We start from the raw sequence: 15,329 nt of genomic DNA on the forward strand, positions 1-15,329 counted from the left end.
CGCTTGCAAACGGACCGAGGGCGCCCTGTGGGTGGGGCGGCCGCCTCTGGGCGGGGGGAGACCGGGAGAGTTTGGGGGAAGAGCCGGAGGAGGAGGTGGGGGGCTGGGAAGGGAGGGGTCTTCTTTTCCCAAAGAGAATATAATACAAAGACGGCGAACGGAGCCACACCCGAAAGCCTGGGCCGGCAGTGGCCTCTGCAACCTCTACAGATGGGCAGAAAAGGGCGAGGGTCCAGGAGCACCTTAAAGACTAACACGAATATTTTCTGGCAGGGTGTGAGCTTTCGGGAGCCACAGCTCACTTCTTCAGATACCTGGTAGGAGCTTTCGGGAGCCGCAGCAATCCAGTGGCATCAATGGTGCATTTGATTGAACACGTGTAATTGTGCAAATGGATACAATTGTGTCTCTTGTCAATGTGTTGGGTGTCCAACTGATATCTTTGTATCCTGCATCAACATTATTGAATCAATGTAGCAAAAGTAATAGCATTATAAAATACTTACCTATCTATAACAGTTATTTTGGACTTTACGTGGTTGTTATATTGGCATATCGGCATACTGGACATTAGGTCAACAGTGCTGGCTCTGAAAAGAAAAAAAAGAAAAGAGCAAGAGTCCAGTAGCACCTTAAAGACTAACAAAAATATTTTCTGGCAGGGTGTACAGCTCACTTCTTCAGATACCAGGTATGAGCTTTCGTGAGCCACAGCTCACTTCTTCAGATACCAGGTATGAGCTTTCGTGAGCCACAGCTCACTTCTTCAGATACCAGGTATGAGCTTTCGTGAGCCACAGCTCACTTCTTCAGATACCAGGTATGAGCTTTCGTGAGCCACAGCTCACTTCTTCAGATACCAGGTATGAGCTTTCGTGAGCCACAGCTCACTTCTTCAGATACCAGGTATGAGCTTTCGTGAGCCACAGCTCACTTCTTCAGATACAGGTATCTGAAGAAGTGAGCTGTGGCTCACGAAAGCTCCTACCCTGCCAGAAAATATTTTTGTTAGTCTTTAAGGTGCTACTGGACTCTTGCTCTTTTCAACTACTGCAGACAAACACAGCTACCCACTGTGAATTATCTCTATAGATTGGGTTAACATTGATAGTTTTATGATTTAACGGTATTACTTTTACTTGGTGCCTCTGGAGAGGCAGCATATATTTATTCTACATTAGGGTTGCCAAGTCCCGCTTTACCACCAGTGGGAGGTTTTTGGGGTGGAGCCTGGGGCAGGCGGGGTTTGGGGAGGAGAAGGACTTCAATGCCATAGAGTCCAATTGCCAAATTGACCATTTTCTTCAGGGAAACTGATTTCTGCCAGGAGATCTCTAGCCGCCACCTGGAGGTTGGCAACCCTAATTATTTGGGATGTGTGAAAGCACCCCAAGAGTCTACTAGCACAAAATTTCTGGCAGGGTATGAGCTAAGCTCGTACCCTGCCAGTAATTTTGTGTGTCTTTAAGGTGCTACTGGACCAGGTGCTACTGGAGGGAGGAAAAGAACAATGAGAGCCATCGTCGTGGGAATCAGCAGGCTTGGATGGAAGGGAGCCGGTGGGTTTAGACTGGAGGCCCTCCCTGCAGGGTCGTTTTGGAGATGGAGAAGCTGCAAACTTTTCCCAGGGTTGGTTGGGTGTGGGGCCTGACCTGGATGAGCCAGGCTGGCCAGATCTCGGAAGCTAAGCCGGGTCGGCCCTGGTTCGAACTTGGCTAGGAGGCCACCAAAGAAGTGCAGGGTCGCAGAGGCAGGCAATGGCAAACCATCTCTGCACGTCACTTGCCTTGAAAACCCAAGGGGTCGTCACAGGTTGCCTATTATATTTGCATGCCTATTACCTTAGGTGCCTTGGAACAGAGGCAGGATGGTGCTGCTGCAGTCAGTCTTGCTTGTGGGCTTCCTAGAGGCCCCTGGTTGGCCACTGTGTGAACACTGCTGGACTGGATGGGCCTGGGTTTGATCCAGCAGGGCCTTTCTTATGATCTAAAATGAATACTAGTCCTGATGCATACCTATTCTCTCTACTGTCAGAGGAGCATGCCTATTATACTAGGTGTTGTGGAACACAGGCAGGACAATGCTGCTGCAGTTGTCTTGTTTGGGGGCTTCCTAGAGATCCCTGGTTGGCCACTGTGTGAACAGACTGCTGGACTTGATGGGCCTGGGTCTGATCCAGCAGGGCCTTTCATATGATCTTGCTCTTGTCTATTGCTGGAGACAGACTGACACGGCTACCCGTCGTGATCTTCCTCTGAGAAGGAATAATTGCTAAGTCCCTGCACTGAAAGGGTTGCTTCCCTGCAGGCAACCCACCTTATGTGAATTTGCATGTCAGACGAAGGCGATGGCACCAGGGCTTGTTTTGTTCAAACAGAAAGGTGCTGGGGCTCACAAGAGACTGCAAAAACCTCCCTTGCAGCTCCGGCCACTGGATCCAGAGCTCCAAACCCTCCAACTCCTGTTAGGAGTGCTAGGAGTTGGGAACAGCACAGGCTGCCCTAGATGGCGATAAGGGCTGCAGAAAGCCAGGCAGGTGAAGATTATGGATAAACAGTCAATATTAAAACCAAGATAATAGGAGGAAATTTGCACAGAAACATTTTATTCAGCAACAGAGGATTTTTATTGGTTTTTGGAATAAGAAGCATCTCACGATATCCACAAAATTGGAAGCACTGAATTTGGTGTAGTCCGTTTCAGAGGCGGATCTACTACGAAACTAACCAAGCTTTCAGCTTCAGGGCCCCTAATCTCGGAGGGAACTTTTTTTTAAATGAGTGGACTCTTCAACAAAATCGATGGAGGTTTTTTTTAAGTGTTTGCTATTAAAATAAGGATATTTTAGTGACAGAATCGTACGCCAATGGGTTGAAGTACTTAATATTGACCTTAGAAATAGGCTTTAATACTTGTTTCATATGGCCCCAAAATGTTGCTGGTTGTGAAGGGGCCCCCATAACAGCTCAAGCTTCAGTGTCCCAAAAAGTAAGACCGCCACTGGTCCGTCTGGAAAGACAGACAGTGGATAGTTGGCACCACAGGGGAAGGAGCGATCAGACACACAGATGAATTATTATTTTGTTTTTGGCAAAAAGTAGGAATTACATTTGTTAACTACTGTCATTACTTGTGAGTTTTGATGTTGAGTGTAATTTTGTAAATTTATGATATATTTTTTAAAAAGTGACTAGGGTCACTCCAGGGTCACAGCAAGAAAAGGAAGGCAAGCCTGTCGAAGGTGGGGGCCCCCCTCTTAGAGTCAGGGTCCTGGCTCAGCACCTTTGGGAGGGCAGACGATAGCAAGCTGCAATCTGGGAAAAATCTGAGAATGGTCAAAATCTCTTGTCTCTTCCCCCCGCCCCCAAATTTCTGCCCTACCCACCACCAATTATGTCCTTGCATTAACTCAATTGCTGTCGCTCCTATGGAGAGTAATGAAGTGTAGCCTTTGGGGCTGGAGCAAGCAAGATTCTCCCCCTCCCCCCCACAAACCAGGCTTCAGTTTTGCTCTGCAATGACCAGAATTTCATAAGCAAAAAGTTATTTGGCTTTTGCAATTCCAGACACCCCTTGTGTGCTCTGACTGGGCTTTACTTTAGAGCTGCATTTCCTGTTTTCCGCGTTACAAACCAAAAAGTTTTTTATAAAGGTTAGTTTCTAAATATTTTAAAGAAATAAGCAACCAGGGCAAGACCTGATATACATTTGCAGGTCTAACCATGTGCTGTTACTTGTATACAGTTAACAAGAACAGCGAAAGGGGTGGTGGGGAAGAGATCCCTGCCAATCAAGGAACAACCCAAGGCCGGGATTTTGTGCAACCCATCTTAAGAAAAGCCCAGCATTTCAGCTATGACCTGTCAGTACCAGGAAAAAAACTTCCTCTACACTACCAGGAACTGGCTTGACCAAGATTTGTATCTCATTCCCAGAGGGGCAGAATTACAGTCTTTAACTCAGGTCCCACTGGGTGAAGCACAGCCAGAGTCAAAGTCTCACAGCCCAAAATAAGTTGGCTGTCTGGTTCCAACTAACCGGCAACTAAACTCTGCTTCAGCCTGCCCCATTGCCGGGTCCACATTTCCCACAAACTGCCCGGCTTGCCCGCTATTTCCCTAGCCAGGCTTCTCTGTGTGAAATCTGTCAGAAAACCAGACATATAAAACCAAGGGAGGGGTTTCTTATGCAAATAACCCGTTTGCATAGTCTGGGAAAACCCAGATCTTTCCCCCCAGCACACCTTTCCCCACAACCTTTTGCCACCCTTTATGAACAAAACCCACCCATCTTTTAGGACAGCTTCCTCCACGGGTCTTTCGCATCCTGGACTCTGTCCTTGTGCGCTCCTGCAAACAATGCACAGTTTGCTCAGCAGCTGCTTCGAGGGAGCCCATCTGCTCCGAGGAGATGACCGCCGGCATCCTCCACCGTCATCGGCCCCGGCCCCGGCTGGAAGAGGAACAAAACCAGCGTTAGGACAAGGGAGGCTGGCAGCTAGGAAGCTGGGCGAGCAGGCGGCTCAGTTATTACCTGGGAGGGCGGAGAGGAGGAGGATTCATTTGTTTTACAAGGCTTCCCTCCCTTGGTGGTTTTAATTAGCATAGTCTGGCAAAGTGTGGTAATCCTTTGCAAGAAGCAGGGCAGGGACGGCCACAAGGAAGTCGCTAAAAGGGAAATGTTACGCCAACAAGCAGATCTGTCCTCTGCATCCTGGGCCTGGGGTGTAAAAGTGGGGCTGTTTTCCCCATAAAGACTATGTCAGGAGTTCAGAGCCAGATTGGGGGGGGCAGGGGGAGGTTTGGGCTTTGGGTTCTTGTGGGTTTGGCAGAAGCCCCTGGCAGCCCAGGAAACAGGGTGCTGGACCAGACTGCACCTTTCGTCTGAGCCAGCAAGATCTTCTGATGCTCTTAAACTCTGTTCAATTAACCCCAGGTTAGGTGGCGCTTGGCCTTAAATGCTCCCAGCTTCCAAGATGGCACCTGCAGCATCCAACTGGACTTGGAGCAGGCACACCAGAGCCCCAAGCCAGGGGTGGAAAGGAGGGGCAAAGACTCAGAAGCATCTTCCTACACCCCAGGAGCACCTTGGGTGGCCGCATCATGAGCCGCAGCATGGGCTCATCCATAAAGAGGGCCCCTCCCCCACCCCAGGGCAATGGACAGGCCGCAGTGGGCAGTCCAGACCGGCCTCACCTTGGTGTGCAGCAAGTACTGGATCGCTCCCGGCGCTGGATCTCTCACCACCACTGTGAGAAGTTCGTCAGACAGGGAGGCTCCTTCCACCGGCAGGCCTTTCAGGAACCTAAGTGGGGGGGGGTGCACATGAATGCTGAATCAGACTCTTGGTCCATCAAACTCAGTATTGTCTATTCAGACTGGCAGTGGCTCTCCAGGGTCTCAGGCAGAGGTCTTTCCCATCACCTGCTGCCTTCTGCATGCCAAGCAGATGCTCTACTACTAAGCCACAGCCCCTCAGCATGGCTCTCCAGGGTCTCAGGCAGAGGTCTTTCCCATCCCTTACTTGCCTAGTCCCTTTAACTGGAGATGCCGGGGATTGAACCTGGGACCTTCTGCGTGCCAAGCAGATGCTCTACCACTGAGCCACGGCCCCTCCCCTAAAGGGTAAAGGGAAGGGAGGCCTCAGGGAGGGATCCAGCCCAACCCACTGTGCTCCTCGCCCTCTGAAGCCCGGCGAATGCCCGGCTCACTTACTGGCCTCCGTTGCCATCTGGAGGGAAGCTGTGCTTGACCACCTCCACCAGCTCCCCCACGGTGTCTTCCAGGGCAAAGAGAACTGCGTTGGGACCGGCGTCAAAGGTATAGCTCACCTGCAATCCAGCCCAGACATCAGTGAAGCAGTTGCCAAAGGTTTCTGTTTGGATAACTAAGCCCTGGGAGAACAGACTAGCCCCCTTTTATGCTTTACTTCTTTCAATTAATGTATTTATATCCAGACTTCTCCCAAATCTGGATGGTGGCTCACTTAAACACACCACACAGTAAATCCAAAGACGCCAATCCACCCGGAGGCATCCTTAAAAGCCCTTGCAAAACAAGAACAGCTTTAAGCAAGTGGCTGACACTACATCCTGTGGCAGTGAATTCCAAATGTTAAATCACGTGCCAAATCCAGCTCTTGTGTGACTATCCCAAATCTATTGTCCTTCCTTATCTTGAGTTCTAGTATTGTGACGGAAGGAGAAAACACTCTCTCCCTTCATGCAGTGAAGGACTTGATTATCCTCCAGCGAGTTCCTGATCAAAGGATGCCCTGGATAACTCCCCCAGAGTCTCCCCTTCCCAAGCAGCCCCTACTCTGCTGGAGGGGAGGGCCCCCGTTGTCCCCACAGACTCCCAATGTGACCCCTCCCCAGCTCCAACCTTGGTTTTGCCATAGTGTGCGTTGAAACGGTGCACCAGGCCTATCACTTGCTTGGAGATGTCGTTGAGATAGAAAATGGGTGGGAAGGTGTCCAGGCAGGTGGCGTGGAACTGATTGCTGTCTTTCATCGTGAGCTCCGCAAACGCCTCGAAGTCACGCTGCTGGATGTATCGGATCATTTGCGCCATGCGCTCCGGAACCACTGCCTCTGCACGGTGCTGGAAGAGGGGAGGTCGGGACACGTTAGATCACACCCAAGCTCACCTAGATAAGGAAGAGCGCCTAATAAAACCTTTAGTTGAGTGTGGGGGGGATAATTCATTCTCTTTCAAAGTCCAACAGAAAAGTCAGCTGATTTTGATAAGCAGAAAAAAATACTTCTCTGGAGCAAGTGGCCTATGGAACTCCTTGCTATGAGATGTGGCAACGGTTGCTAGCAGAAGCTAGCAAGAACAGAGGTTCACAGAGCAAATCTATATATCTAATGCCAAAATGTGCCCCCTGCCTGCAGATACTTAAATCCACATATAGGGGATGCACTCACCCCAAACATATGTTTCTGCAGACTTGGAGACCCCCTAGGTCTGCAGAAAAATCTGAAATTAAATAAAACTGGGAGGTTTAAATCCCACTGATTTTCCAAAAAGCATTCAGTTCGGGGCTGCCTCTAACTCCTGTGGTGGCAGAGCCCGGGAACCATTCCAAGTTTGTCCGCGGCAGCAGCACCTGGGAGCCATTAGCAGGTGTGTCTGGCTACAACCAGGCTGGAAGGTGAGGAGGGGAGGATATTGTATTCCCCCCGTGCAAGTTTCAAGGGCCTCCCCATCTGGCTCTGGGCAAGCCAGCGAGTGAGCAGGGATGGGGATGGGCCGGAGCCGTGATGGGGGGGAGGAGATGAGATTCCCCCCCCCCACGTGTTTTGCAGGCCCTCATTTGTGTCTACTAATGTACTTTAGCTTAAAAATGGAATCTCACTCAACGAGAGGAATCGGTGATCTCCGTCTTCTCCTGTTCACAACCTCTACCCAGAGGCATCTGACAGGCCATTATTAAGAACACGGAGCGGTCACGCTCTTTACATCACGTCTTCCATTCAAAAGACCTCGTCATGCAGAATACTTTGGGTGTAGCCAGGTTATTTCATTAGGGTTATTATTGTTGTTATTATTTACAAAATTGTTTAATCTTAAAATCAACATCCCCCCCCCAGTTTGCACACCGATTTTAAGGAATTAGACTGGAGTGTCAACTACGTTGGCACTGATAATTGTATTACCTAGTTCTGTAATTTTGGTGCAGGTTTTTTAGAGCATTTTCCAATTTTGAAATGTAGTTCTTATTATATTTTACGTATTTTGCTTATGTCATATATGTATTGTTGTATACTGCTTGTGTTTATTTTATTTTTTTAAATAATTTTTTTTTTAATTGTATTTCGCCTTTCTGCCCTTGCAAGGTTGCTGCGTCCTCACTTGCTGCTAAGGTACTGCATGGTGCATGAAGAGAACGTTCCCCGAGCTGAGCCCACACCCGCACAGAACGGAGGAGGCCCCCTGGGCGGCATGCATTCCCCTGCCAGCACGGGGCAGCGCCATCTCTGACCTTCAGCAGCAGACTGGTCTTCACACTGGTCTGCATTCCGGCTGTGCTCCCCACTGACTTCTTGTCCGCACTCACCTGGACATGGGAAAGCAAGAAGGTGCTACATCTCAGGCTCCCTGCAGAAGGGTGTTTCAACCCACCCCACCCCCACTCACCAGACAACCAGGACCGACCCCAGCCATTTGGCTGCCCCTCACAACCCCAGAATCCTTTGCAGCGTTGCCAGGGCACAGCCCCCAGACTCTGTGCCGCTTCCTTGGCGCCCTGAAGTACAGCCACTCACCACCAGGATCAGGACCCTCAGCTCGGGCCAGTGTGTCTCCGGTGCCACCTGTTGGGCAACGCTGTCCTTGCCATCAGCTCTTTCCCCCATGATCCACTGCACAAAGCCCCCGAATATGCTGCGGCAGGCGCTTCCTGAGCCTTGGCGGGCCACTACAGAAAGCTCCCCTTCCACACCGTACAGCTTGGCCAGGGTATAGACTGCAAGAGCAGAGTGGGGGGGGGGGCTGAGGGTCAGGGCTAGCAGGGATGTCCCCAAGGACAGACAGTCCTCCGTTGTGTTAGAAGACATTTTTATCCCATCCTTCTTCCAAAGAGTTCAGTTGCATAAGTGGTTCTCTGCCTCTCCTCCCATTTATCCTCACAACAACCCTGCACGGTAGGCTAGGCTGAGTATGAAGGACCTGCCCAAGAGAGCTTTGCAGTTTCACCAGACAGGAATGGAAGAGGCTGTGTACAGCCTCCCTCCCTCGATCTTATGGACTTTTGTGGGGCACGGCACCCTTCTGTCTACATTTTAGGACCCAAGGAGACCCCGCTTCTTCCTCTGCCCTTAAGTCTACTTCCTACATGCAGATAAGGTGGCAGAGCCCTGCGGTGATAGAGAAGACTTCTCCAGTTCAGAACACGCCGGGGATTCCAACTTTGAATGTTCCTTTACATTAAAAAAAACATCCATGCAAACAGAAGCTAGCACAGCATGCAGGAAAGGTTTAACCTTCCCTCTCTGTTTGCAGTGCTGGTTTTCCACTGGCAGGGAGTTTTTGACATTCCAAAAATGTGATTCCCACCTGCAGGCTTAAGCAGTGCGGCCTGTTCTACCCCCTCTAGTCTCTACCCCCATTCCCTGCATGTGTGAACCAGGTATGCCAGTCTACAAAAACCCTCCTCTCTCCCTGCCCCAGATGATGGCTATCACAGCCCACGGCTCTCTCCACAATATTTCTGAACCCATTCCTCCTCACCTCAACCCCCACATGACTGCAGTTCTACAAATAAGCCCTGCTGAATCAGGCCAGTGAGGGTCCATCTAGTCCAGCATCCTGTCTCACACGGTGGCCAACCAGCTGCCCTGGAGGGGCCAAACGAACAGGGAGAGGCCGAGCAACCAAAATGATCAGGGGACTAGAGCAACTGCCCTATGTGTGTGTGTGTGTTAAGTGCCGTCAAGTTGCTTCCAACTCATGGTGACCCTATGAATGAAAGTCCTCCAAAATGTCCTATCTTTGACAGCCTTGCTCAGATCTTGCAAATTGAAGGCTGTGGTTTCTTTTATTGAGTCAGTCCATCTCTTGTTGGGTCTTCCTCTTTTCCATACTGCCCTATGAGGAGTGGTTGAAGCGCTTAGGGCTGTTTAGTTTGGAAAAATGGCAGTTAAGGGTAGACATGATAGAGGTCTATAAAATTATGCGTGGTATGGAGAGAATGGACAGAGAGAAGCTTTTCTCCCTTTCTCATAATACCAGAACGCAGGGTCATCTGCTGAAGCTGGAGGGTGAGATATTCAAAACAGATAAAAGGAACTATTTCTTCACACAACACCAAGTTAAATTGTGGAACTCCCTGCCCCAGGATGTGGTGATGGCTGCCAACTTGGGAGGCTTTAAGAGGGGAGTGGACATGTTCATGGAGGAGAGGGCTATCCATGGCTACTAGTCAAAATGGATACTAGTCATGATGCAGACCTGTCCATTCCAGGATCAGAGGAGCAGGCCTGTTATCTTAGGTGCGGTGGAACACAGGCAGGATGGTGCTGCTGCAGTCGTCTTGTTTGTGGCCCTCCTAGAGGCACCCGGTTGGCCACTGTGGGAACAGACTGCTGGACTTGATGGGCCTGGGTCTGATCCAGCAGGGCCTTTCTTATGTTCTCATGTTCCCTGTTGTTGCTTCCTGGCACTGGGATTCAGAGCTTGACTGCCTCTGAACGTGGAGGCTCCATTTTGAACAAGAGAAGCAACAATGTCAAGGCACTGCAATTGAAGAACCGATGCCTGACAGACGCCGTGGATCCCACGCTTACCCAGGCAGGCGTAGCCAGCCGCTGAGGAGGCCAGCCCAGCAGCTGTAGGGAAGTTGTTCTCTGAAGCAATGTGGACCTTGTAGGTGAGACTGAGGGGAAGGGCGTCACCGTTACCGCTGCCGTTGCCCGCATGGCGCTTCCTAGCCAGGCGGCGAACTGCAAGAAAGCAAAGGTTAGGAACAGGGGCAGGCCTACAGAGAGAGTGAGAAGAGCCCTGCAGTCACAGAAACACAGGCACTCATCCACAGGCCCTGGCTCAGTGGTAGAGCGCCTGCTTGGCATGCAGAAGGGCCCAGGTTCGATCCCCAACATCCCCAGTTAAAAGGACCAGACAGTAGGTGATGCGAGAGACCTCTACCACAAACCCTGAAGAGTGGCTGCCAGTTGAGTAGACTGACCTTGATGGACCAAGGGTCTGATTCAGTATGAGGCAGCTTCATGTTTGTTCATGTGTGAAGTGGGCTTATATGCTACCGAAGCAGGTAGGGCTCAGAGAACAGAATGTCTCATCTATACAAAAAAAATTCCCTGCACACTGAAAATTTTGCGCACTGAGAGCCACTGTGGGGGAACAGTTGAAAGCGTTGGACTAGGACGCATAGTTAAATTGTGGAACTGCCTGCCCCAGGATGTGGTGGTGGCTGCCAACTTGGAAGGCTTTAAGAGGGGAATGGACGTGTTCATGGAGGAGAGGGCTATCCATAGCTACTAGTCAAAATGGATACTAGTCATGATGCATACCTATTCTCTCCAGGATCAGAGGAACATGCCTATTCTATCAGGTGCCGTGAAACCCAGGCAGGATAAATGCTGCTGCAGTTGTCTTGTTTGTGGGCTTCCTGGAGGCACCTGGTTGGCCACTGTGTGAACAGACTGCTGGACTTGATGGGCCTGGGTGTGATCCAGCAGGGCTTTTCTTATGTTCTTATGATGACCCCTGGCTTCAGATCTGTGCTAAGCCGTGACGCTCACCTTGGCCGCTCACTCTCTCTCAGCCTAACCTACCTCATGGGGTTAATGTCAATATAAAGCAGCGCAAAGGAGAATTGAGGACACCACCCTGAGGTCCTTGGAAGATGGGAGGGAAGAGAGAGAGCAAGTGAGAGGGGCTAGGCTCGAATCTTTCTTTTCAGTATCAAAATATTTTTTGCACAGAGGAATACTCAGTCATGAATGTCTGACTTGCAGCCTAAATTGGGACAGAAAAAGCCTCAGAATTTTGCATCAAAGTTAAGCTGCCCCAAACAAAATTCTGCCACCTGCTTTGTGAATTTAGCCACAGTTCATTCCATATCTGCCATTCACATAGCTCAGGGGGAACACTCAAAATTCTGCTTGGCACCCACCAGCGTCTGAGGGTACACTCACACAAATACCCTATTTTTGGCAACTGTAAACCTAGCTAAAACCTCCTCCCTCCCATATAAGTGAAGATTTTCAGGATGAACAGTTCGGGCTCCAATATCCAATTTTTACAAATTATTATTATTAGTCCTTCCCCACTCCCAATTTTATCTTTACAACAATCCTGTAAGGTAGTCTAGGTGACTGACCCAGAGTCACCTAGCAACATTCGCAGCAGAGGAAGGATTTGAACCCAAATCTCTAACATTTTAATCTTCAGTAGTAGAAAAGAGCAAGAGTCCAGTAGCACCTTAAAGACTAACAAAACTATTTTCTGGCAGGGTATGAGCTTTCGTGAGCCACAGCTCACTTCTTCAGAAGCAGACAAACTAACACGGCTACCCACTGTGAATTTTAATCTTCCACACTGTTTTTGCCCTTGCCACACTATCCCTGCCTCCCACTCACTCTCCCGCAGGCAAGACTGGAGACGGGGGTGCGCGATATCATCCTCTTTCCCGTTGAGCCAGAGGCGGTCCTCTTTGAAGTCCCGGCTGACGGCTGCTGTCGTGGTGGTTTTGAGCTGCAAAAGAAGCACAAAACTGAAGGTCAAGAGTGACAATAAATGAGATGCTCTCATTTCCGGCCTTTGCTCCGCAAGACTTCAGCATCAGCACCTTTCCAGGTCAGGCTAACTCTGGATGCAAAGAGGGCCAGAGAAATGTTAGTGTGCAGATTCCACACTATGGAAATCCACCATCACTGTCTGGTGTCCCCAGAGTGAGTGCTTATTCCAAGATATTTGAGGGTCGTTAACTTCTTCTGGTGATCTTGCCTCAAATCACAGGAACAGGACTTCCCAGGACCTTATGAAAGATGACAATTTCAAAACAAACCCCCACCCCAAGTTTTAGCAGACTCAGCAGGGTTCAGACCTCTTGAGCCAGATTTTTAAGGCAATCAACATAACTGGGTTTGGTTTCTCCTCTTGACTTGATCCCCAAACACACACACACTTCTTCGCCCTGGATCCTCAGCTAACCGCTCTTCTGTCTGCTTCCTGTTTGGTTTCACAAGCAAAACAGCACAATTATTACAATCAGATACTAACCTGATCCTGGTGCAGAGTGACGCTGAGGGAGGAATTAATGGGCAAAATCAGCTCTTCGTCACGTTTCCCCCCTGGGTGAAGGATGAGATTGTTAGAATGGGGGAGGAAGTAAAATTGCACCACCAGTCCCTTTTCCGTAACCGGATCCTGATGGTAGTCAGAGGCTGCAGAGAATCATACATCTCGGGGTTCGGCACAGGTAGTCCAACCTGCTCTCTCTTTTGCCAACAGGCAGGAATTGTAAAACAACTGAGAAGAGAAGCCTGCTATAGGCTGGGATTCACTTCTCCAACTTCTCCTGGCTTTTATTTGATTACTTATCTGTGTATGAAATGTAAATACTGCAGGTGGAGGGAGCAAGAGAGAAAAGTGATGCTTTGAATTCTCTAAAGGGCTGAGCGAAGCACAGTTTTGTTTACAGCCTGTATTTCAGAAGACATCTTTTAAAACCCTCTCTTTTTAAACTGTCGCATCTTCAAAGCACTGTAACTTTTCTGAAGCAACTGCACAACAACAGAGTTCTTCTGCACACCTTGACTGTTCACATTTGGCAGCGCTAAGAAAGGCCCCTTCTTTGAGCATCATATTTTTTAATTTGTTGTAAAGTTGTAATGAACCTGACAAAAAAAAAATTGGTGCTCAAGAAGAAATGCCTCAGTAGTAGCTTCAGTTACTGCTAAAAATGGATTATTTCCAAGGCACCTGTGAATGTGTTCCTCCTTTCCCCAACTGGGTTGCGTCTCAGGCACAATGGGGGGGGGGGGCAGGCACATCGCTGCACCTCATCAAAGTCATAGGAAAGAAGAGAGGCCCTCTCTTTTCAGATCTATCCCTTTTATGCAAAGAGAGTAGCTTGGCTAGTCTTTAAAAAGCCCCCCTCACTTATTATTTATTTCCTTCATTTATATCCCATCTTTCTCCCCAATGAGGACTCAAGGTGGCTGGCATCATTCCCCTCTCCTCCATTGTATTCTCACAACAACCCTGTGAGGTAGGCTAGGCTGAGAGTGTGTGCCAGGCCCAAGGCCACCCAGCGAGCTTCCAGGGCAGAGCAGGGGTTCTTGAAGTGTCCAGCTCACGTGAAGTGATGGTATCGCTTTACTCTGCTCTGGTTAGACCTCACGTAGAGTATTGTGTTCAGTTTTGGGCACCATAATTTCAGAAAGATGTAGATAAGCTAGAACATGTCCAGAGGAGGGCAACAAAGATGGCGAGAGGTCTGGAGACCAAGTCCTATGAGGAAAGGTTGAAGGAGCTGGGTATGTTTAGCCTGAAGAGGAGAAGACTGAGAAGGGACATGAGAACCATCTTCAAGTACTTGAAGGGCTGTCATATAGAGGAGGGTGCCGAGTTGTTTTCTGTTGTGCCAGAAGGTCGGACCAGGTTGAAATTAAATCAAAAGAGTTTCCATCTAGACTTTAAGAAGAATCTTCTAACAGTTAGAGCGGTTCCTCAGTGGAACAGGCTTCCTCGGGAGGTGGTGAGCTCTCCTTCCCTGGAGGATTTTAAGCAGAGGCTAGATGGGCATCTGTCAGCAATGCTGCTTCCATGACCTTCAGCAGATCATGAGAGGGAGGGCATCTTGGCCATGGAGTAGGGGTCACTGGAGGTGTGTGTGTGGGGGAGGTAGTTGTGAATTTCCTGCATTGCGCAGGGGGTTGGACTAGATGACCCTGGTGGTCCCTTCCAACTCCACACCACCTCCCATGAACCCTTAACATAAGAACATAAGAAAGGCCCTGCTGGATCAGACCCAGGCCCATCAAGTCCAGCAGTCTGTTCACACAGTGGCCAACCAGGGGCCTCTAGGAAGCCCACAAGCAAGACGATTGCAGCAGCTTTGTCCTGTCTGTGTTCCACAGCACCTAGTATTAGAAAAGAGCAAGAGTCCAGTAGCACCTTAAAGACTAACAAAACTATTTTCTGGCAGGGTATGAGCTTTCGTGAGCCACAGCTCACTTCTTCAGAAAGAAGAAGAAGTAGTCAGCAGTGTTACTCCTCTGAAGATGCCTGCCACAGTTGCTGGCGAAACGTCAGGAAAGAAAATGCCAAGACCACGGTCACACAGCCCGGATAACCTACAAGAACCAATGAACTCTGACCGTGAAAGCCTTCGACAATATTTTGCTACTTACAGTATTTGATCACCGCGATGTTGACCGGGGCCGTGCAGGTCACCACCGTCATGGGCTTCTCTTCAGCCATGGGGGAGCTGCAGAGGGGGCCGGGGGTGGGTGGGTGGGCAGCAGGCAAAACTGGCCAAGGCCAACTGGCCAAGGGCAGACCCGGCGCAGGATCGTCCCCCCCACAGCAGCCTGCCTGCCCGCACGCCCGCCCAGCAGCCTCAGTTTCCCAGCTGCAATCGCTAGGGGAGGAGCAGGAACCTCCAGGAGTTTGCACGCCTCCTCCACGTGGCTGCAAAAGCGGCATGCCCGGAAGCGCCGCCTCCCCTGCGATTGGCCGGCGCAGCACCAGCTGCTCCGCGGCAGCCCAATCGGCGCCAGCCACACCCCCTCTCGTGCCGACTCCCAGCCAATCAGCGTCGGCGGAAGGTGGGGCTCTTCGCTCTCCTGATGCCGCGCGCCT

General features: G+C 50.0%; 1 protein-coding gene across 1 annotated transcript; it reads right to left on the bottom strand.

Moving 5' to 3' along the window:
* Positions 1 to 4,371: 4,371 nt before the first annotated feature.
* Positions 4,372 to 14,948, bottom strand: MVD (mevalonate diphosphate decarboxylase). The gene is made up of 10 exons (XM_056862394.1): positions 14,879 to 14,948; positions 12,744 to 12,814; positions 12,101 to 12,215; positions 10,289 to 10,444; positions 8,270 to 8,469; positions 7,987 to 8,061; positions 6,384 to 6,602; positions 5,715 to 5,830; positions 5,196 to 5,304; positions 4,372 to 4,452 (listed from the first exon to the last, which is right to left on the bottom strand). The coding sequence occupies exons 1-10, from the start codon at positions 14,946 to 14,948 to the stop codon at positions 4,372 to 4,374; spliced, it is 1,212 nt and encodes a 403-aa protein (XP_056718372.1).
* Positions 14,949 to 15,329: the final 381 nt, after the last annotated feature.

Source organism: Euleptes europaea, chromosome 17 (genome assembly GCF_029931775.1).
Source record: "Euleptes europaea isolate rEulEur1 chromosome 17, rEulEur1.hap1, whole genome shotgun sequence".
Lineage (NCBI taxonomy): Eukaryota > Metazoa > Chordata > Lepidosauria > Squamata > Sphaerodactylidae > Euleptes > Euleptes europaea.